This window comes from Triticum urartu, chromosome 2A (genome assembly GCF_056163025.1).
Source record: "Triticum urartu cultivar PI428250 chromosome 2A, HENAU_Tu73, whole genome shotgun sequence".
In the NCBI taxonomy this organism is placed as follows: domain Eukaryota; kingdom Viridiplantae; phylum Streptophyta; class Magnoliopsida; order Poales; family Poaceae; genus Triticum; species Triticum urartu.
The window spans coordinates 273,588,774-273,613,918 of NC_141874.1; the positions used below are offsets into that span (position 1 = coordinate 273,588,774).

General features: G+C 44.9%; 1 protein-coding gene across 1 annotated transcript in view; it reads right to left on the reverse strand.

Moving 5' to 3' along the window:
• Positions 1-20,887: 20,887 nt before the first annotated feature.
• Positions 20,888-25,145, reverse strand: part of LOC125537337 (2-oxoglutarate (2OG) and Fe(II)-dependent oxygenase superfamily protein) — a 42,831-nt gene continuing 38,573 nt past the window's right edge. The window contains 2 exon segments of the mRNA XM_087543739.1: positions 20,888-20,928; positions 20,931-21,010. Coding sequence (XP_087399865.1) covers positions 20,888-20,928; positions 20,931-21,010 — 121 coding nt within the window.

Consider the following 25,145-nt stretch of genomic DNA (forward strand, 5'->3'; position numbering starts at 1 on the left):
CTGTATTCCTTCATGGATTTCTTAAAGAAGAGTTGTATATGATGCAACCAGAAGGTTTTGTTGATCCTAAAGGTGCTAACAAAGTGAGCAAGCTCCAGGGATCCATCTATGGACTGTTGCAAGCATCTCGGAGTTGGAATATATGCTTTGATAAAGTGATCAAAGCATATGGTTTTATACAGACTTGCGGTGAAGCCTATATTTACAAGAAAGTGAGTGGGAGTACTACAGCATTTTTGATAAGTATATGTGAATGACATATTGTTGATCGGAAATAATGTACAATTTTATGGAAAGCATAAAAGGAGTGTTTGAAAAGAGTTTTTCAAAGAAAGACCTCGATGAAGCTTCTTACACATTAAGCATCAAGATCTATAGAGATAGATCAAGACGCTTGATAAGTTTTTTCAATGAGTACATACCTTGACAAGATTTTGAAGTAGTTCAAAATGGAACAGTCAAAGAAGGAGTTCTTGCCTGTGTTGCAAGGTGTGAAGTTGAGTAAAGAATCAAAACCCGACCATAGCAGAAAATAGAAAGAGAATGAAAAGTCATTCCCTATGCCTCAGTCATACGTTCTATAAAGTATGATATGCTGTTTACCAGTCCTATTGTATACCTTAGCATGATTCCGGCAAGGGAGTACAATAGTGATCTAGGAGTAGATCACTGGACAGCGGTCAAAATTATCCTTAGAGGACTAAGGAAATATTTCTCGGTTATGGAAGTGATAAAAGGGTTCGTCGTAAAGAGTTACATTGATGCAAGCTTTTTACATCGATCTAGATGACTCTAAGTCTCGATCTAGATACATATTGAAAGTGGGAGCAATTAGCTAGAGTAGCTCTGTGCAGAGCATTGTAGACATAGAAATTTGCGAAATACATATGGATCTGAATATTGTAGACCCGTTGACTAAATTTCTCTCACAAGCAAAACATGATCACTCTTTGGGTGTTAATCACATAGCGATGTGAACTAGATTATTGACTCTAGTAAACCCTTTGGGTGTTAGTCACATGAAGATGTGAACAAATCACATAAAGATGTGAACTATTGGTGTTAAATCACAAGACGATGTGAACTAGATTATTGACTCTAGTGCAAGTGGGAGACTGAAGGAAATATGCCCTAGAGGCAATAATAAAGTTGTTATTTATATTTCCTTATATCATGATAAATGTTTATTATTCATGCTAGAATTGTATTAACCGGAAACTTAGTACATGTGTGAATACATAGACAAACAGAGTGTCACTAGTTTGCCTCTACTTGACTAGCTCGTTGAATCAATGATGGTTATGTTTCCTAACCATAGACATGAGTTGTCATTTGATTAACGGGATCACATCATTAGATAATGATGTGATTGACTTGACCCATCCGTTAGCTTAGCACGATGATCGTTTAATTTGTTGCTATTGCTTTCTCCATAACTATACATGTTCCTATGACTATGAGATCATGCAACTCCCGAATACCGGAGGGACACTTTGTGTGCTAACAAACGTCACAATGTAACTGGGTGATTATAAAGGTGCTCTACATGTGTCTCCGATGGTGTTTGTTGAGTTGGCATGGATCATGATTAGGATTTGTCACTCCGATTGTCGAAGAGGTATCTCTGGGCCATCTCGGTAATGTACATCACAATAAGCCTTGTAAGCAATGTAGCTAATGAGTTAGTTACGGGATGTAGCATTACAAAACGAGTAAAGAGACTTGTCGGTAACGAGATTGAACTAGGTATTGAGATACCGACGATCGAATCTCGGACAAGTAACATATCGATGACAAAGGGAACAACGTATACTGTTATGCGATTTGACCGATAAAGATCTTCTTAAATATGTAGGAGCCAATATGAGCATCCAGGTTCCGCTATTGGTTATTGACCGGAGACATGTCTCGGTCATGTCTACAGAGTTCTCGAACCCGTAGGGTCCGCACGCTTAACGTTCGGTGACGATTGGTATTATGATTTTATGTGATTTTATGTACCGAAGGTTGTCTGTAGTCCCGGATGAGATCACGTAGATGACGAGGAGCCTCGAAATGATCGAGCTGTAGAGATTGATATATTGGAAGGCTATATTCGGACATCGGAAAGGTTCCGAGTTATCCAGGTATTTTTCGGAGTACCGGGGAAGTTACGGGAGTACATATGGGCCTTAGTGGGCTTTAAGGGAAAAGGAGGAGAAGCCACGAGGGCTGGTCGCGCGCCCCCCATGGGACTAGTCCGAATTGGAGTAGGGGAGGGGCTGCGCCCCCTCTTTCCTTCTCCTCCCCTTCTCCTTCCTTCCCCCTCCTAGTAGGGCTAGGAAAGGAGGAATCCTACTCCTACTAGGAGGAGGATTCCTCGCCCCTTTTGGCGCGCCTAAAGAGGCCGGCCGGCCTCCCCTCCCTCCTTTATATACGTGGGGAGGGGGCACCCTAGGACACACAAGTTGATCAGTTGATCTTTTAGCCATGTGCGGTGCCCCCCTCCACCTAATCCACCTCAGTCATATCGTAGCGGTGCTTAGGCGAAGCCCTGCGTCGGTAGCATCATCATCACTATCATCACGCCGTCGTTCTGAAGGAACTCTCCCTCGAAGCTCTGCTGGATCAAAGTTCGTGGGACGTCACTGAGCTGAACGTGTGCTGAACTCGGAGGTGCCGTACATTCGGTACTTGGATCGGTCGGATCGTTAAGACGTACGAATACATCAACCGCGTTCTCATAACGCTTTTGCTTATGGTCTATGAGGGTAGGTGGATAATACTCTCCCCTCTCGTTGCTATGCATCACCATAATCTTGCGTATGCGTAGGAAATTTTTTGAAATTACTACGTTCCCCAACACCTCTTCCATTGCAAGATAAATAGATCAAGTTGGCCAAACAAAACCCAATTATCGAAGAAGAAATACGAGGCTATAAGAGATCATGCATAAATGATATCAAAGAAACTCAAATACTTTCATGGATATAAAAAGATAGATCTAATCATAAACTCGAAGTTCATCAGATCCCAAGAAACACACCGCAAAAGAGTTACATCATATGGATCTCCAAGAGACCATTATATTGAGAATCAAGAGAGAGAGATGAAGCCATCTAGCTACTAACTACGGACTCAAAGGTCTACAAAGAACTACTCACGCATCATCGGAGAGGCACCCATGGAAGTTGTGAACCCCTCCATGAAGGTGTCTAGATTGGATCTGGTGGTTCTGGACTCTGGGGCGGCTGGATGAATATTTCCTCGACTCCCCTAGGGTTCTGGTATTTTTGGGGTATTTATAGAGCAAACAGGCGGTCCGGGGGCACCCGAGGTGGGCACAACCCACCAGGGCGCGCCTAGGCCTCCTGGCACGCCCTGGTGGGTTGTGCCCCTCTCGGGGCACCCCCCAGGTGCAACCAGGGCCCATTGCCTTCCTTCTGGCCCATAAAAAATCTCCGTAAAGATTCGTGGCATTTGGACTCCGTTTGATATTGATTTTCTGCGATGTAATAAACATGGAAAAACAGCAACTCGCACTTGGCACTATGTCAATAGTTTAGTACCAAAAATGATATAAAATGATTATAAAACATCCAAGATTGATAATAAAACAGCATGGAACAATCAAAAATTATAGATACGTTGGAGACGTATCATGCCTCGACACTCATTGGACCGCATACATCGGTATGTATTATTTCCAATAAGTCATTGGCTTGGTCCATTGTTCCGGAGAACGGAGTTTTAGTCATCTTGCCCATGAGGCATGGTTCGCAAGTATCAAATGATTCATCATCAAGTGATTCCAAAAGCCCATCTGTATGGAGTTTCTTCATGCGCTTTACACCAATGTGACCTAAACTGCAGTGCCACAAATATTTTTCACTATCATTATCAACTTTGCATCTTTTGGCATCAATATTATGAACATGTGTATCACCACAATCGAGATTCAACAAAAATAGACCACTCTTCAAGGGTGCATGACCATAAAAGATATTACTCATATAAATAGAACAACCAGTATTCTCTAATTTAAATGAATAACCATCTCGCACTAAACAAGATCCAGATATAATGTTCATGCTCAACGCTGGCACCAAATAACAATTATTCAGGTCTAAAACTAATCTCGAAGGTACATGTATAGGTAGCATGCCGACGACGATCACATCGACCTTGGAACCATTCCTGACGCGCATCGTCACCTCGTTCTTAGCTAATCTTCGTTTAATCCATAGCTCCTGTTTCGAGTTACAAATATGAGCAACCGAATCGGTATCAAATATCCAGGCGCTACTATGAGCATTAGTAAGGTACACATCAATAACATGTATATCAAATATACCTTTGTTCACTTTGCCATCCTTCTTATCCGCCAAATACTTGGGGCAGTTCTGCTTCCAGTGACCAATCCCTTTGTAGTAGAAGCACTCAGTTTCAGGCTTGGGTCCAGCTTTGGGCTTCTACCTGGGAGTGGCAACTTGCTTGCCATTCTTCTTGAAGTTCCCCTTCTTTCCCTTGCCCTTTTTCTTGAAACTAGTGGTCTTGTTAACCATCAACACTTGATGCTCCTTCTTGATTTCTACCTCCGCAGCTTTGAGCATTGCGTAGAGCTCGAGAATTTTCTTGTCCATCCCTTGCATATTATAGTTCATCACAAAGCCTTTGTAGCTTGGTGGCAGTGATTGAAGAACTCTGTCAATAACACTATCATCTGGAAGATTTAATCCCAGCTGGGTCAAGTGGTTATGATACCCAGACATTTTGAGTATGTGTTCACCGACAGAACTATTATCCTCCATCTTGCAGCTATAGAACTTGTTGGAGACTTCATATCTCTCAACTTGTGCATTTGCTTGAAATATTAACTTCAACTCCTGGAACGTCTCATATGGTCCATGACGTTCAAACGTCTTTAAAGTCCCAATTCTAAGCCGTAAAGCATGGCACACTGAACTATCGAGTAGTCATCAGATCGAGCTTGCCAGATGTTCAAAACATCAACAGCTGCTCCTACAGCAGGCCTTTCACCTAGCGGTGCATCAAGGACATAATTCTTCTGTGTAGCAATGAGGATAATCCTCAAGTTATGGACCCAGTCCGTGTAGTTGCTACCATCATCTTTCAACTTAGCTTTCTCTAGGAACGCATTAAAATTCAAGGGAATGGTAGCACAGGCCATTAATCTACAACATAGACATGCAAATACTATCAGGACTAAGTTCATGATAAATTAAGTTCAATTAATCAAATTACTTAAGAACTCCCACTTAGATAGACATCCCTCAAGTCATCTAAATGATACGTGGTCCAAAGCAACTAAACCATGTCCGATCATCACGTGAGATGGAGTAGTCATCAATGGTGAACATATCTATGTTGATCATATCTACTATATGATTCATGTTCGACCTTTCGGTCCCCAATGTTCTGAGGCCATGTCTGTACATGCTAGGCTCGTCAAGTTTAACCCGAGTATTATGCATGTGCAAAACTATCTTGCACCCGTTGTATGTGAACTTAGAGTCTATCACACCCGAGCATCACGTGGTGTATCGACACGACAAACTATCGCAACGGTGCATACTCAAGGAGAACACTTATACCTTGAAATTTTAGTTAAGGGTTCATCTTATAATGCTACCACCGTACTAAGCAAAATAAGATGCATAAAAGATAAACATCACATGCAAGCAAAATATGTGACATGATATGGCCATCATCATCTTGTGCTTTTGATCTCCATCTCCAAAGCATCGTCATGATCTCCATCGCCACTGGCTCGACACCTTGATCTCCATCGTTGAGTCGTGGTCGTCTCGCCGACTATTGCTTATACAACTATCGCTAACGCATAGTGATAAAGTAAAGCAATTACATGGTGTTTGCATTTCATACAATAAAGAGACAACCATAAGGCTCCTGCCGGTTGCCGGTAACTTTTACGAAACATGATCTCATACAATAACGTATATCACATCATGTCTTGACCATATCACATCACAACATGCCTTGCAAAAACAAGTTAGATGTCTTCTATTTTGTTGTTGGAAGTTTTACGTGGATGCTACGGGCTTCTAGCAAGAACCGTTCTTACCAATGCATCAAAACTAGAATGGTGTTTCGTCAAGTTTGCCGTTTTAACCTTCTTCAAGGACTGGCTACAGTCAAATTTGATTCAACTAAAGTAGGAGAAACAGACACCCGTCAACCACCTTTATGCAAAACTAGTTGCATGTCTGTCGGTGGAACCGCTCTCATGTGCGTGGACATGTAAGGTTGGTCCGGGCCGCTTCATCCCACAATACCGCCAAATCAAAATAAGACGTTGGTGGTAAGTAGTATGACTATCCCCTCCCACAACTCTTTGTGTTCTACTCATGCATATCATCTACGCATAGACCTGGCTCTGATACCATTGTTGGGAATCATTGCACGGAAAACAAAAAAATCTACGCACACGCAATAATCTGTCCATGGAGATGCATAGAAACGAGGGGGGAGAGTGTTTCTATGTACCCTCGTAGACCGTAAGCAGAAGTGTTTGACAACGTAGTTGATGTAGTCGAACTTCTTCTCGCTCTGACCGATCAAGTACCGAACGTACGGCACCTCCGAGTTCTGCACATGTTCAACTCGGTGGCGTCCCTCGCCTTCTTGATCCAGCAAGTTGTCGAGGTAGTAGATGAGTTCCTTCAGCACGACAGCGTGGTGACGGTGATGATGAAGTGATCCGCACAGGGCTTCGCCTAAGCACTTGGAAGATATGACAGTGGGAGTAAACGGTGGAGGGGCGCCGCACACGGCTAGGCAATTGTCTTGGGTGTGCTAGGGACAGCCCCCCCCCACACACACACATATATAGGTGGAGGAAGGGAGGAGCAGCCAAGGGGTGTGCCCCAAGTAGGCCGAATCCTACTTGGGGTCTTCCCCAATTCGGCCCCCTTCCATAATTGCTGGAAGGAAAAAGGGAAGAGGGAAGAAGAGAAGGTAGGGGGGTCAAACCCTCTCTTCTCCTTCTCCAATTCGGCCTCCTGCCATAAGGGGGCGCGCCACCCCTTGTGAGCTGGTGTGCTCCCCTCCCATGGCCCATGTGGCCCATATGTTCCCCCGGGGGGTTCCGGTAACCCCTCCGGTACTTTGAAAAATACCCGATACACTCCGGAATACTTCTGGTGTCCGAATACTATCGTACTATATGTCAACCTTTAACTCTCGACCATTTCGAGACTCCTTGTCATGTTCGTGATCTCATCCGGGACTCCGAACAACATTCGGTCACCAAATCACATAACTCATATAATACAATATCGTCATCGAACGTTAAGCGTGAGGACCCTACGGGTTCGAGAACTATGTAGACATGAACGAGACACCTCTCCGGTCAATAACCAATAGCGGAACCTGGATGCTCATATTGTCTCCTACATATTCTACGAAGATCTTTATCGGTCAAACCGTTATGACAACATATGTTATTCCCTTTGTCTGTCAGTATGTTACTTGCCCGAGATTCGATCGTCGGTATCTTCATACCTAGTTCAATCTCATTACCGACAAGTCTCTTTATTCGTTCCATAATACATCATCCTGCAACTAACTCATTAGCCACTTTGCTTGCAAGGCTTCTTATGATGTGCATTACCGAGAGGGCCCAAAGATACCTCTCTGATACTCGGAGTGACAAATCCTAAGCTCGATCTATGCCAACTCAACAAACACCTTTGGAGATACCTATAGAGCATCTTTATAATCACCCAATTACATTGTGATGTTTGATAGCACACAAGGTATTCCTCTGGTATCCGGGAATTGCATAATCTCATAGTCGAAGGAATATGTATTTGACATGAAGAAAGCAATAGCAATAAAACTGAACGATCAATATTCTAAGCTGACGGATGGGTCTTGTCCATCACATGATTCTCCTAATGATGTGATCCCGTTATCAAATGACAACTCGTGTCCATGGTTAGGAAACCTTAACCATCTTTGATCAATGAGCTAGTTAAGTAGAGGCTCATTAGGGACACGGTGTTTGTTTATGCATTCACACATGTATTAAGGTTTTCGGTCAATACAATTCTAGCATGAATAATAAACATTTATCATGAATAAGGAAATATACAATAACAACTTTATTGTTGCCTCTAGGGCATATTTCCTTCACTTTTCCCTATTTCCAACATACATATTTCTCTTTTTATTTTGAAGGATCTCATCGCTATTATTTACTATCAACTTCAAGGGAAATTGCAGTGCAAGAAATTTTTTCAACTGAAAGGAATACTTCCATGGGGAAAATGTTTCCTTAATGATAAAATTTTCTGTTTTTATCATGGTGCCCTAGTGATACTTTCTTGCATTACTTTTAGTTGTAAAGAAGGTCCAAAACTGGAGAATCAGTTTGTAAAGAAGCTCTAAGCTTTATATACTATTTTCCATACATTTTTTTATGTTTTTATGCTGCCCTAGTGATACTTTCTTGCTCACTTGGAGTTGTAAAGAAGGTTCAACCAGCATAATTAATTTCTAAAAGAAGCTCTAACCTTTATTTACTGTTTTAGAAATGTTTTAGAACCAGCAGAATTACTGTTTTAGAACTGTTTTAGAATCAACTTGCAGTTATAAAGAAGAGAACTGTCTAAGCCGAAATAATAGAAACATTCTTTAATTCACACAAAGAAACAACAGAAACAGCTGAAACGGTGAAAGAGTTTGAAACAGTGAAACACCCGCGCAACAGTGAAATGCGCACGGCGCGGTCCAGTAAGCCCGTGAACGAAGTGCTTTGTGCGAAACCGCACCTAGTTGACGCAGAACGCCTCAGATAGGACCTCCCTAATCATACAACTGGTAATCAATCGATTAGGCGACTGATCCCTCGAGCTCATCAGCCGTCTAACGGGTAGTGTCCGCCTTATAGATTTATCACTTCTTAATTTTAGTGTTTCTTGCGAACCAACTTCTAATTGGATGGTTAGGAGAATAGTGATATCCCATCCCATTAGAGTTTAAGTCCTAAACTTAACATCAGTGCTTGCATTTTCCTAGATTTATTCCAGGTTTTTTGGCGATGTGCGTTCAGCGGGAGAAGACGTTCCCGTTGACAACGAAGGCGTATGTGGCGACTTCTTCAAATCTCAAGATGATATGCCAACTCAGTCTCTCGAAGATGCTCATAGGGGTAGGATGTTCGTGTGTGCGTACATAGGGGCGAGTGTATGCTTGTGTATGTGAGCGACTTCAATTGTACTGTGTTCAATTAATTTTTTGGGGTGTTCCTTTATTTTCTAACACTTGTCACCTCTCATGAGTAACCTTCTCATGAGGGGCCTATTATTTCATTCAATCTAGGCCCTTGGATCCCAAATAATAGACTATACATAATATTTTTTTATAAAAGGAGGAATGCCCCTGGCCTCTGCATCTGGACGATGCATATAACCATTTTATAAATTATTAACACAAGACCTTACAAAGTCATACAACAGTAATACCAAAGCCATCATCTAAGCAACATCTGTCGCTACTCCTATCTAGTTGATGAAGGGGCGCTGATAGTCTAGGCCTAATACCAAACAGACCTCGCAGCCAAACCTAACATCTAAGACCCGAGGTCCCAATCAGGACGCATGCCGGGTATGGGCACCCACTAGTCCGGTGTGCTCCTCAACCAGGATGCCTGCCGGGTACGAGGCTGCCGCAGCCACCTGCCACCAATCCATCTTTAGAGATGTACTGCTGCATCTACCTTACCCAGTCTAGCTGCCGCCAACATCAGCATGACGTCAACCAAGTCAAAACTGACCAGTAGGACCCACTAGTTAGTGACACAGTTACTAAACAGAGTTAATTAAACCTAAACTAAATTAGCGAGAGGATAATTAGTAGATGGGGCCCAGTGTCAGTGGCTAGGGTGTTAATTAGTGGCATCATTAGTGACTAATGATATTGCCATGTCGGCTTCGCCGGAATTTAGCCGCCAGTGACCAAAACATCGGTGAAATCTCGATGGACTTGCGCTACCGGCGGCCAGTCCAAGAGCAAAGACCACCAGAGGGTATCCCACCCTCGTCCGCATCCAGGGGATGCACCTGGAGGCCGCGAGGTCGCTGGATACAAGCACGACGATGAGGTATGTGGCAGTGGCTCGGGTTTGCACGGCTACGGGGTTGCAGTGTATAGGCGAGCTAGAGTAGGGGCTCTACAACCTCTATTGAACTCTAGGAGCTCGATTTTGAGCTCGTACGTGTCAGTGGTGGACTACAACGACGGCGACGACAAGATCAGCGGCGAGGAGGCCAACTATAGCTTGAGCGCGAGGGGGAAACAGAGGTAAATAAGGCGGGACTCACAGCGATTTCATAGGCGTCGAAGGCGAGGTCGGGGATGGCCGGGAGCCGGCGAATCGACAAGCGGCGTCCTGTGGCCATGGGCGGGGAAGAAGAGGCAGGCGTCGTCTTGAGGGATCGTCAGCTCAAATCCGTCGGCGGGTATGATAAGCGCGAGGTGTCGGTTATTCTGGGCACAAAGGCGAGGCGAGGGGAAAGCGGTGGCCACGTCTACAGCGGCGGGTGGCGAGGATGGCGCTCGGGCAGCTGTGCACGAGAGAGACAGAGGGGAGAGAGAGAAGAGAGTGAGGAGAGGGACGAGGAGCTCATGGGGGTCCCGCTAGCGAGGCTAGAAGGGCCAAGGCATCGCGGTAGAAGCAGGAGTTGGCGCGCGCGCAGCGACCGCGTGCCCTGCCTACTATCGCAAGGAGGAAGACGACAGAGGGCTGCGGTAGTGGGTTGGGCCAATGCAGCTGAGCTGGCTGCATAGTAGTGGGTCAGGTAAGCAGGTAAGTTGCTAGGTGAGTCCCTCTCTCTCTGTTTTCTATTTTCTATTTTTCTGTTTTGATTTAATTATTTTGTCATTGTTTAAAAATCAAACAAATTCAAACAATGCCAAAAACTCCCCTGGATATTTTTATGTCACTCAATGGACTTCTCCATATATACCTAAAATATCTCAGAGCATTTGAAAATATACTCATTATATATATGAATATAATTCCAAATTCAAATAGAATATTGATTTAAATTCAGAGCCCAAATAATTCCTTAAAAATGTTCCAAAATTGGTTTTATATATAATTCTTGCCAAAATTCTCAAAACTATTTTTAGAGTATTTTGGATTGAATGAATGCATTTTCAAGGTTCTTTGCCCTTTTCATTTAATTTTGGAGGCTTCAAATTTTCCCCCGTTCAAATTTCATTTGAGTTTGATTATGATGCATGATGATTATGCAATGACAATCAAGACTAAGCTAGGGCTGTGATACTCTAGGACTTGGCTAAGCACATGTGGACTCACATTGGCAACCAGTAGATGTATCGGTTGAATTTCTTTTCATGCAAAACAAATTCGGTTGGGTTGTAAGACTATTTGAATATATTTTTATTTTGATTGGGCTGCAAGATAATTTTGGATGTGGAACTATTTGATTTTAAACTATTTGTTATGTTTGATTTCATTCAAAGAATGCATACGGGCCTTCGGCCGCCGGACGAGATGCGGCCGGATCAGAGGAACGGCCGGACGACACCCCATTACCACCGCCAAACGAATGAAATCCAGACCAAACAGACATCTGTTTGGGGTCGTGCGTTTGAGTTAGCCTAACGGTTTATATATGCAGGCGCAGCAGCCAGCAGTCATCGAACATATAAAGCCTGCTTGGGTACCCGCCCATCTGGAGGCCTTCGCGCGCGCGCAATGGTCGGCCATTCGATCAACTCGCTCGATCGTTTTTCACCCTCGATTTTTACTATTCATTGCTATCTTTTGTTACATCTTTGACTGATTTACTGGGTGACTGCCACTGAGCCCATAAAATCGTTGGTCCACGCGGCAGCGAAGTGCTCGTCGACTCGGTTGGTGACCAATGAAGACGCCCGTGAGAAAACCTAGATCGAGCAGTCAAAAGGATCACGTCCTCCTCGTTCCTTCCACTCCCTCGCCTCCTCCTTCCTCCCCATCCGGCGGCGCCTCCTCCCTCTTTCCCATGGCCTCCCGCATCGCGCCGCCACCGGCTGGCTCCTCCTCCTCTCTTCTGGAGCCGCCACCGGCTGGCTCCTCCTCCTCTCTTCTGGATCGGGCGCAGCCGCCATAGAAGAGCATGGGCTCGAACTGAGTGAGGAAGAGGTGGTTTGCGGCCATGCGGGTGAGGAGGGCAGCCTTCCGCTGAATGCCACCGTCCTCTCCTCGAGCGCCTTCGCGGCCAGAAGAGGCAGATATGTACGGAGGATCCACGAGCTTGGTGCCATCCGTCCCGTCCGTCGACGCCCACCCCCTCTTCCCCAACGCGTAGGTGCTCTCTTCACTTGCGTCTTCGCTGCCTCAAGTGTGCCAGTGAGTCTGTAAACCCTTCTCTAATTTCTATCTCTCTCTCCCTCTCTCTTGATTCGGTTGCATTGCGTTGCAAGAATTATTATTGTGCAGAGGTGGCTGCAGCTATGCACATAATTATTTCTAAAATTGTGATCTGTTTTTGAGGCTGTAGATGCGACCACCAGCTGTTTGTATAAATCCTCACGGAGGACTGCTCTGGGGAGGACATCACGTGTGTTTGAAAGAGAGGGATGGAAAAGAGGGGGCTGGAGTGAGAGGAGAAGAGGAAGGAATTGAACCACATGTTATTTCTTTGTCATCAACGTCATCCCACCATTGTAGAGATTTTCTTGGATGACATGCGGCCCATACTCTCGCCCCTTGTCCTCCATCTCTGTTGGTACCCTTTCATGGTTTCTTGTCCACTTCTTTCATGATTTATTCTTTTCAAATAGTAATTCAGGCTGTTATACTAATTTGATTGATGTGGGTGGTGTAATAATTCAGGTCGTGCAGGATGGTCTGCTAATTTCCCTGATGCTTCATCAGGTTTCGCTTTTTGATACATTGATTGATTCCCAATTTGATGCAAATAACCAAAATGAATGAATTGATGTGGCTGTTATAATAAATTTTCCTTATTTTGTATGTGATTATGCTCAGGTTTTGGAAGCATCGGGCTAAGGGGTGATTATGCTCAGGTTTTGATGCAGGTACTTTTGAAATCTGAAACTTTGGTTTGGTATGACATGCAATACTAATAAGATTTGAATAGACAATATAGTTACTAGAGTCACTTCATACTAATGCGCAAACTTATTTTGCATTACAGTGAGATTCAGATAATTTTAAGAAACACATGTAAAGGAGTCCAAACAGGACGGGCTCGGTGTACATGGTTTTCAGTTAATGCAGGTACTTTTGAAATCTGAAACTTTGGTTTGGTATGACAAGCAATGCTAATAAGATTTGAATAGACAATATAGTTACTAGAGTCACTTCATACTAATGCGCAAACTCATTTTGCATTGCAGCGAGATTCAGATAGTTTTCCTACTGTAGAGTTTTGGAGCTTGCTCTGTTAATCCGTGTTATTTTTTGTATCACAGTTTAGGTCTGACCATCACAAGTGGCAATAGGCAGTAGTGGAGAAGGCATGAAGAGGCCCACATCTGAAAATCTCAACTATTCTAGGATTTTTGAGGTAATTTCTCAAACTGAAAAGCTCAACTAAAGGAAGACACCTATTTCTATGCACAAATTCTTTGTTGCTAGAAGAATTTGTAGAGAGAAAAATGTCTCCCCCGTTCATTGCCTTTCAGATTCATATTTGAAGTCTATTGTTCTTAATTTTAGTTAACTAATTGCTTAATTTCTTGTTGTTTCAGCTGCTGACCATGTGATTGGTAGCCGACGATTTCTTCATGGGTTGCTGATTTCTCAAGTTTTGCCTCACACAAAAGAGGGCTAGCAACACCTTTGACAGAAACAGCCAACATTCAGTGCAGATCCGATATATTCTGGTTGTCTTCCATTTAGTTGACGGCATGCAAGACTGATCTGATGCATCTACTGCTTGTTGACTTGGTTATATTTATCTATAAAGGTAATTTCAGTGTTTCCTTTGTGTGAACATTTCTTTTGTTACAGATTTTACCTGCTTGACGAAGTGCAAAAAAGTAAAATGTATCATTTATATAGCTAACTGGAATAAAGAGTAGCATCGTCTCTCAACAAGATATTTTGTGTGTTCCGCGCCAAATTTGAGTGATACTTTTATGACCGCCTTGCGAGGTTCTCAGCAAGTTTAGTTTAGGCATAATTTTCCTCTATTAAATAGTGCATTGTAGACAGTGAAACTGTTCCAAATTATCCCATGCTGTAGTTGAAATGGTGCATCTGCGTTATATATTTTGGGAAGAGCTGCAGTTCATGATCTTTCTTTATAATAATCATACCAATCAGTCAAGATAGTGTGCAGACTTTCTGCCTATTTTTCTTTCTTCAGGCAGGAAACACATGTTAATTTCTTGACCACCTCCAGTGATCCAATGTCAGATGGAGTGTTTAAATATTTTGCTCATGCTTATTCCCGGACGGCCGGACCCACAGCTCAATGGAATGAGTTGTACAACTTTTATTCAACACATTATATATACAAGTATACTGATATTTTATGGTGATGTTATACTATGAATTAATGGTTAAGATAACACTTTTTATAGATGATTTTCCTCATATTGCCAACATAATTTTGGTTGCGGGTTGATACATAACATTATTTTCTCTTATCTTCTTATGTTGTATCTATTTTTTCATGTAGATACTCTATCTGGTAAGGTTCTAATTCACATGGTTGCATGGCCAATGAATGAATATAATTAGTTTTCACAATGTATATTTTACAATTTCTCAATGCATAAACGTGTCAGGCTCTTAGGTTAAAGCTAATGCCCATTAAAATGGTTATAAATAGTGGCCTCTATCAGTAGGCTGGGTCTCAATGTTGGTTTTGATATGTGATCGATGCATTTCATCAAATGGTTAACATATCAGGATTGCATATGATTATCTTTGAGTGGAATTTGTGTCTTTGATTTTTCACAAATTTGTATTGATATTTGCGATAAGGTGGGTGTTGTGTGTTGTGTGCAGGCCATGGGTAATTTTGTACTATTTGTTCAAGGTGTCAGCATATGTATATTATTCTTATAGTCTTTACATGCTCATTTAGTTCATTCATGTTTCCTTTGCAGTGGCAGTGGTGCAGAATATATCCTCTGCCATGGAAGGAGGTATTTGATGCTGTCAGATGGCATATAGGTCAATAATGAGGTGACTGCCGGGGTAATCTCAGGAAGGGACAATGACACAAATTAACTTTGTTGACAAGCTCACGATCACGGGTAATAAAGATGATTTTAAGTAATGTTCTAATTTCTGTGAATTTCCTTGTTAAATGTCCTGAAAGAAATAAGAATGGCATACTGAATGCGAAGCATTATTTCATTCATCTACATTTTTAGGAAAGATAATCTTGGATTGCTATTGCTTTGATGGATTCTGACTTATCAGAATATAGCCTCCAGCCTTTACACATAGAGACTGATTTATCACTTTGGCTGGTTATATTTTTCTCTACTGCATAATGACCTATGTACATTCATTTCCTCTATAGTTTTAATTCTACACCTTATTTCTTATTATGGCGAATCATTGGTATCACGGAAATGTTACTGTACCATTATGTGCAATTGTTTCTTATTGATATCATCGTAACAAGATGGTGAACTTATCAAATGTAGGGAACAAGCCGTCCTGCAGTGTTTCCATGTACTGCAAGTTGACGACAAGTTCATTGTTGATGCCATGCAATTTCTTACAAAAATACATGTGGTACAGGTAAGCATGCTATTACCCGCCATTGTGTGTGTTTTGCATATTTTCATATTCAATACTATGAAGTTTTCCTCTGTTATGCTCTTCTCAGGTATGAAGGCCGACACTGATTATCAAGTGGTATGGCACTCTTCTTTATTAGCTCTATCCCATCCTGTAGAGGCTTTGTGAAAATAACTCCATGTTATCTTCTACATAATTTTGCATTTCTTTGCAGAGATAAGATGTGAATTTATGGTATAAGTTTCAAAAGTTTGGCAGAATCCTTGATCTAAAGTGAAATAGAGTTGTATTGTCTCCTATATGAGTTAAAACTTCTTGCAATCAGTAATTAGCCATGCATTTTGAGGGTATGAAAGTTGAACAAAATTTGAGTTTCTTGGTTGCATGTTACAGAGTGTCGTACTAAACAAAGATGAGTTGCAATGAGTTTTATATATTTAGTTTTCAATTATAAAGATTTCTACAAAGCACGAAACATTTCCGATTCTTTCTGATTTTGTGTGCATGTTGTCGCAGGTTTATTTGAAGAATTATATATATTTATTGATACAACATCTTCCAGTATAGATCTTAAATGACAGCAATATCTGAAGTTACTTGTGTCTGCTTCCCCTCTTGAAATCAACATTTTGTTTTGATTTTTTGGTACTTAAGTAAGGTCACTCATCAGTGAGCAGGAAGTGTCTTCTCGGTACTTGTGTGATGAAGGCCAAAATTGGTTTTCTAACTTATTATTGTATGTGCTTTAGAAAGTGCAAGTATGTATCACAATAATGCCTGGAAATCAGCCAGTGGCTGGATTATTTGAGCTATTTTGGCGTCTCTGCCATCCTATAGTTGTTCAGTTTTCTCTTTTGAAACGAGGCTATCTAGAGGATTTCATGTTGTGGTTTAGGAAGGTAACTATTATTGGTTATAGTGAATGATTTTGTTGGATTATTTGTTCATTTGGCTATCTTAATGCAGTCCCATGTGCATACTTTTTGCAGGCATCAGTGAAGATTGGGAGGTAGAGAGGGATTGCTCAAGTGGAAACAGATCAAGAACCAGAAGGAGCTCAAGATTTCGCTACTTCCTTGGTAATAGCTTTGTGAGGTAATTAAGCTAGCTATACGTGTGTTTGTTTTCTGCTATATCGAGGTCACTATTCTAATTTAGAAAATAGAAACATGATGTGTGATTTAAGAGTAATAGCAAATGTTGTTAGCATGAATAGACTGTATTGTACGTACTAACTAGCAACAAAGTCTAATTCCTCCCACGTAGCGGTTGTCAATGTAGACTTGACCAGCCCGGACTTTATGTACTTCCTGCTTTATTTTTTCTTTGATTTAGCGAGCATACAAATGCATGCGATAAGTGTCAAATTTAGAACTCAACGACACTTATTTTCGGACAGAGGAAGTAGTTACAAGTAGGTGTGCAGTTAGAATTTATCTGACTTTGGGTTTTCACATCTTGTTCGAGGTCTTGAGCCCTCATAATTCATTTGAACATGTTGTAATTTATTTTTGTTTATACTATAATCTGAGCTAATTAGAAATTATATAAATACATTTTCTTGATAAATTAAAGCTTATGTTGATGTGTATTCGATTTTGATTTCTTTTCTTTCGTCATAGATCAGTTAAATATTATCCAGGACCATGCACCCGCCCTTGACAATGGCTTCCAGAAGCTAAGGTTGCAGGGGTGAATTAAAGTTCGATTTTCCAGCAGCGAGGTAACTACTACCGATGGAGATCAAACTAATGAGCTCATGAAAAAAACTATAAACATCAAACACCGAAGGAGGTTAGTTTTTACCTGAGTGGAAATAGCAGTCGTATCGTCTTGCTGGAGCCTCCTTTGTCATGGAAAGTCACCAGCTTCAGGGAGTGCCAGCACAGCCGGAACAGACGCGGGGAGTGACAGTGGCAACTGCGTGGATTTGTCTCACCCATACGAGAAACGGTGGCGCCATCTATCGATTTCGTGGCTCCGAGCTGCAGCGGGAGCTGCTGGGCCGTCGGGATGCAGATGGAGCCGCTGCAACTCCGAGCTGCCGGGCCACCGAGATGCAGATGGAGCCGCAGCACCTCCGAGCTGCAGCAGGAGCTGCTCCACCGCCAAGTTGCAGTGTGAGCCGCCGCGAAGATGGAACCCAAGGTGCCCTCGTCCGCCTCCTCCAGCTGCTTCCTCACTTCACTTCAGTACGAGTACAGGGGGAGAGGAATGGGACGAAGACTGGTGGATGGAATCAAGACCAACGGTCATGCGAGACACGTGGTAGGCATTGTGCTACGTCGTGGCAGCTCGTGAAGCAACAATTGACGTGTGTTGTTGTCTCTCAGCACGTGTACGTGGTAGGCATTGTGCTACGTGGTGGCAGCTCGTGAAGCAACAATTGGCGTGTGTTGTTGTCTCTCAGCACGTGTATCTTGAGGGCATGATTGTAGTTTTCTATCTTTGAGGTCTGTGATGTTACTCAAACTGCCAGCCTTTTGGTTTCTGATTTTAATGAAAGCAGGGAGGCTCTCCTTGGGGCGCTTGAGTTTGTAAAAAAAGACTAGCAGTCAACCACGGGGAAGAAGATTAGGACAGAATTGCAACAGATGTAGGCCCATATAGCGGCTATGCTGGACAACAAGGTCATTTTCAATGATGATGGCACGTGCAGCAATAGCTCAATTAACGTTCATCACTTCAATGCGCCGATATGATGTTTGTCTGGCTATCTACTTTCCTTGCTAATAACATTATAAATAATCAATCGTAAGCTTGTTAAAACATTATGTATTATTACTAAGTATATTTTGATTTGTGTCTGAAGTTTTCTATCATCACTCTTTCAATTGTGCGGATAACCTTCATAAACACACACACAGAGAGATAGAGACAGAGATTTGTGCCAAATATTTGCAACAAATGCATATACTAAAATACTATTTTACTTCGGCAAATTTGTGCCAAATATTTGCCTTTTTTTATACACTGTACAGAAGTAGGCTGCTTTATAAATACAAAAAAAATCGTTTTCATTAAAATAGGCCAGTAGAAGGCTTCAATCCTTATATGTCTTTCTACTAATTAATACAAATTGATAAACTTCACTTGCTAACATCTTCCTTGTCATTAAGCAGCCAAAATGGAAAAGGTCAAGATTCCAACAAAGGTGCTTCTAGATGCTATGTTGCAGCAACTTGGCCTCCCAAGCGCATTATACTCAACAAAGAAGGGAAAGCCAGCTGGTCTTGATGCAACAATTCACTTCTATGGGTGTAAGCACCATCTGAACAATATACTTCCAAGAAATTCAATATCCATCCATGTGTATGGCAAAGTTGAAGAAGCACAAGATCAGCTAGGAGCTGAAGCTCTCAAGTGCATGGAAGACTCTTACAGCAAAGTTTTGCAAGGCATAAACTATAAGAAACTACAACTGGCTCAGGAAAAATGCAAGTCTCTTAAGCATAAGCAAAAAGAACAAGGAATAATAGACTATTTTAGCAACAGCTGGAGTAGCAGCCTCAGTGGAGATCACATGGCAGCAAAGGAACTTTATGGCATAATAAATGCCAACTTCACAGCCGGGTCAACATCAAAAGACAACAATTTAAATCATATTTTGTCACACATAAGATATGTTGCTGACCGTCTTAGTGATACAACTACACAATCAGAGTATGATCTCCATCAAATAAACAAGTACTATTGGAGCCTAGCCGGCGACATCGAAGGTATTTCGGCTTTGGGCAATACCAACCACCAATCACAGCCACTGTAAAGAGTTGCCGAGGCAAGAGGGTCATTCTCAATGCCAGTGAAGCACGTCACGATGGATCTATCTAATGTTTTCACTTCGTACCGCCTATATAATGTGTCTTATGACTATCATTATAGATAATCATTCATAAGCTTCTTAGAACACTTTATATTATTACCAGGCAACTATCTGCCAGCAGTAGCTACTCATTTCATACGCTACAATAGGTATCTACGTACTTTAATGATCACTAACTCTATCAGTACTTGGTTTGCTCTCGCCCTTTGCGTCATCGTTGCAACGGGTCATCTAGCATGAACAAAGGGTAAGCATATGCTTTCGCCTTCAAATGCACTTCCAAAGGAGTGCGCTTGATCATCTACCCAATATAAGCAAGTTGCAAGAGCCCCTTGTTATATAACTCAGTATTAGTATAGATGTCTATCAAGACTTCTATGTTTATTGTCCTTTTGGATCTTATGTAAACCCCTAAGACCATCATGTGCATTTAGCTATCGGTTATTTTCTGCTTAAACTACTGTGTGGTGTGCTTTTGAAACAACCATGATAAAAGAAATATATGCTTTCGCCTTCAAGTGCACATCCAAAGGCCTCTGCATAATTGTGTATCGAATCTAAACAGATCACAAGAGCCCTTTCCTACATGACTTAGTGCATCATTTCCAATCTTATGTGCTTACTGCATATAGTATATGAGCTATTCTTTTTAAACAACAATATATTAATGCATGCTCTCACAATAATTATCTTACACTCGGCCTTTGCGCCATTGGCGCAACGGGTCATCTAGTTCAAGTAAAAAGTGAACAAGAAATCATGACAAGTTGGCAGCCAATGACAAGAACTACACTTTTGTTTCTTTCTCAAGAAATGGCAAAAGCTTTTGCACTTGGATGCACTGTTAGAACGAACTTAATTGCAAGCATCATCAACGTACATTCAGGCGGCGATCGCTGGTAAAGATTCAACGGTACTGCTGCTTCTGAATCCCCCAAACCGTGACAAGCATCACCAAGGCATCAGTCTACATTGAAGGCCTTGTCAGTCGACTCAATAAAACTTGTCGAACAGTTCCTCATACCAGATTTGGCCGCTCGGAAGGTGCTGCATGGTCTCCTCGCTACAAGGTCCAGGCTCCTAGATGGCCAACCAAATGAAGAGTTTCATCACACAGCTAGAAGCCCAAGATCTCCAAGTTTGCCGCCATATCTGCAACACGACCGCACGGTGAAGTAGGGCCATGAAGCAGCAACCATTTACCATCTACAGTTCACAAGGTAGTTTCTAACTACACGAGCTGAACACTACGGGTATATATGTCAACGGTGTCTGGGTGTCAGTACATGATCAGCTCCTCAAACATGTGGCGAGATCATCAGACTACTGGCCAACCTTGGCAAGTCAAAAAGTATCCAGGGTTGGTAGCACATATAGATTTACAGAGATTGGCTCCTGCAGAACAAAGAATCCAGATGCGGCTATGTTAGTATATGGCATAGAAATTACTAGTAAATTCATATTGGTAGGTTGAGTGTGAAAAAAAGTGCCCCTTTAAAGTTGTTCAACCCCCGCAAGAAAGAAAGAAAGTGTCGTTCAACAAAACAAACTCCTATTTGGTTATGCTGAAATCTAGGGAAAGCCCAACGCACTATGGTGCTGATAACAGTGAAACAGGTACGTAACAAAACAACTTGGGTTTGAACAATCTACAGTCAACAATCTGCAAAATTGTCATATCTTATGCAGCAGTATGCACATGTTCCTATGACTCCATCCATAATGCATATCTCACCAGACTTGGGTGCTGTCCAAGTACATGTTTTCGTGGTAGGTACTACAGGCTAGGTTTTGGACACCAGTGGTGAAGTCGGTACAGATTACTGATTTTACCTTTTTTCGAGAAAACGCAAAAGACTTTTCCGTTTCATTGTATTGGAAAGAAGGGGTTTGGTACAATCCTCCTAGGAGGCAGATTTACAAGGTGAGTACAGGCACACTAGTGGACATCCCAGGTCTATGGCAAGATGGCCCAGAGTGCGGCCTCTTCCTTAATCCTAGCAGTCAGGGAGGTAACCGACGGTGGTGCGCCCTCAAACACGCATCCATTGCGGTGCTTCCAAATCATCCAAGGGACGAGCAAGGCAGCAGAGGCCAGTCCCTTGTGCATAGGTTTAGGGGTGTCATGTCTTGCAGAGCGCCACCAGTCGTGGAGAGTGGCATCATCATTGGGCAGCGGGCAGGAGAGGCGTAGCCATGAAAGGATCTCGTGCCACACTTCGCGGCTGAAAGGGTACTCCAGGAGAAGATGATGAATCGTCTCCGGAGCCTGATCGCAAAGTGGGCAACGCTGTGGGCGCGGCAGGTTGCGTCGCGCTAGGCAGTCGGCCGTCCAGCACCGGTCGAGGTTGGCAAGCCAGTGGAAGAAGCGCACCCGAGGCGGTGCCCAGCACTTCCAAGTAAGCTTCCAAGCCTGGCATCTGGTGGAGCCATGAAAAGTGGCAAGGTATGCGGACTTGGCGGAGTACTCGCCGTTCGCGGTCCACTTCCAGCGAATGCAGTCTGATGCGTCGCTGGGGGCAGTTTCGGCAAGCATGTGCCAGAGGCATAGGTATTCTCCAATCTCCGGGATGCCAATCATGCCATGGATGTCCGTGGCCCATTGGTTCGCATGAAGGCCGTCCGCCACAGTTCTGGACTTGCGACGCCGTTTGGGGATGAGAGCATAAAGGCGAGGCGTGATCTCACGGATCGCACGCCCATTGATCCATCTGTCCTCCCAGAACAGGGTGTGTTGGCCATTGCCAATAGTCATGGTAGTGGAGGCGAAGAAGAGCGCGCGCTCCTCGGGCGCGAATTGCAAGTCAAGGCCGCTCCAGGCCCTGCTATCATCGACTCGGCTGAGCCATTGCCACCGCATGCGAAGGGCGAGGCCGGTGCGCTCGAGGTCGTGAACGCCGAGGCCACCGAACTAGATAGGCTGACAGACATGCCGCCAGTTGACGTGGCAATTGCCACCATTGGCCTTGGCGCGGCCAGCCCAAAGGAATCCTCTTTCAATCTTCTCCAAGAGTTTGATGGTCTTCTTTGGCGGCGCAAGAACAAGGAGCTGATGTATGGGGATCGCGCTCAAGACAGCCTTGACGAAGGCAAGGCGGCCGACTTTGTTCATGAGCCAAGCCTTCCAGAAGGGTAGCTTCCCAGCGACCTTATCAACGACGGGTTGGAGCTGGGCAGCAGTGGGGCGACGCAGCGTGAGCGGGATGCCTAAGTAAGTGAGCGGGAATTCGACGATGGGGCATCCCAGGTGCGCGACAACATGAGCAGCGTCCACGGTGTCGCAGCGGATGAGGGCCGCAGCGCTCTTCAGGAAGTTCACGTGCAGGCTGGAGGCGCGCCCAAAGAGCTGCAAGATCTCCTTCACCGATGCAATATCATCCGGCGAGGGGTGGCACGGGAGAATTACGTCGTCGGCGTAGAGGGATATGGTAGGAATGGTGCGGCGCGGGTGGAGCTGCTGCATGACCCGGAGCTCGACCGCGCGATGGAAGAGCCTGCCCAACGTATCGACAGCAAGGACAAAGAGCTGCGGGGAAACTGGATCACCTTGGCGCAGTCCACAGCGGTGCCAAATCGCTGGTCCGGGGTTGCCGTTGAGGAGAACCTTGGTACTGGCCGACGACAGGAGAAGGGCGATCCAATCAAGGAAGCGGTTGCCGAAGCCATGGCATCGCAGCACCTCAAACAGGAAAGGCCGCGAGACGGAGTCGAAAGCCCGCGCCAAGTCAAGCTTCAGAAGCACGCGAGGGGCACCAAGCTGATGCAATAGCCGCGCGGATTGACGCACTAGGATGAAGTTGTCGTGAAGACTTCGCCCGGGGATGCACGCGTTCTGGACGTTGCTGACAAGGTTGTTGAGCTTGGGAGCCAGGCGGAGCGAAAGCAGCTTGGCCAGGACCTTGGCGACAATGTGAATTAGGCTTATGGGCCTATAATCCCCCAGGCCATTGGCATCGACGCGCTTGGGGAGGAGCGTAATTAGCGCCTGGTTAAGGCAGCTAAACCCTCGTCCACGCAGCGCGTAAACCTGGTCAAAGACGCATCGGAGGTCGTGCTTGATGACCGGCCAGCAGGAGCGGAGGAAGTCCGCGGTGAAGCCGTCAGGGCCGGGCGCCTTGCGAGACGGCAAGCTTTTGATGGCTTGCCAAATCTCATCTTCGCTGAATGGCGCGTCGAGGTCCTCCAGGTTTGAGTGCTCAATGAACTGCGACAGGTCAATGGTGCAGTCACGCGGCGTGTCCGTCCCAATCCGGCTATCAAAGTGCTCAAAAGTGGCCGCGGCCATGTCGCTAGGATCAGTGAGCATGGCGCCGTCGACAGAGATGCCATGGATCCAGTTCTTCTGCTTGCGGTACGTGCACTGGCGATGGTACAACGTAGTGTTCGCGTCGCCATCTTTGAGAGGTGCAATGCGTGCGCGCTGCCGGGCGATCGTCTGCTCAAGGGAAGCAAGGGCAAGGTAGGAGAGCTTGATCTGACGACGCAACCAGTCTTCATGCGGTGATAGGGCACGCTGTTCTTGTGCGGCGTCGAAGCGGAGCAGCAGCTCACGAGAGATCGCAAGCTGGTCTCGCACGTTGCCAACGGAACGCGCGCTCCAGCTGGTGAGCTTACATGCTGTGGCCTGCATGCGCCGCATGAAACGCCAGAACGGATCAGCGTCATCCACCGAATGCCACGAGGTCGCCACGATCTCCGGGAAACCGGCGAGGCGAGTCCAGTACTCCTCGAAGTGGAATCGTCGATGCGCTGATGGGAGAGGCGAGCAATCGAGAAAGAAGGGGGAGTGATCCAAGACGACCGAGGCCAGGCAACGCAGGTGGCATTTGCCGTGTAGCTCATCCCAGTCCGTGGAGCACAGCACCCTATCGAGATGGACCAAGGTGGGCGGGCTCTGCTCATTGGACCATGTATAGCGCCGGCCGCTGAGGTAAATCTCCTTGAGCGCGAGGTCATTGAGGACGCGTCGGAACCGCCCCATCATTCTCCGATTGATATTGCCGTTGCTCTTGTCCTCGTCACGGTAGATTATGCCTGGCCAAACCTCGGGCCGGGCTTCGGGCCGGGCCTAGCCAAGCCCGAGCCAAAAAACCTGGGCCCGAGCTCGGCCCGGCCCGGCCATCGGGCCTAGTTTTTGGGCCCAAGCCCGGCCCGAACATGCAAAAGCCCGCCGGACCTCGGGCCTCGGGCCGGGCCCCTTCAGAAAACTGCAAAAATGACGGGCCCAGGCCCGGCCCGGCCAGGCCACCGGGCTCAAAATATAGGCCCGAACCCGTCCCGGGAGCAGCGGCGGGCCGGGCCGGCCGGGCCGGGCTGCCCATGGCCAGGTCTACGGTAGATTATACCTGGCCAAACCTTAGGCCGGGCCGGGCTTTGGGCCGGGCCTAGCCAAGCCCGAGCCAAAAAACCTGGGCCCGAGCCCGGCCAAGCCCGGCCATCGGGCCTAGTTTTTGGGCCCAAGCCCGGCCCGAACATGCAAAAGCCCATCGGGCCTCGGGCCGGCCCCCTTTAGAAAACTGCAAAGATGACGGGCCTGGGCCCGGCCCGGCCAGGCCA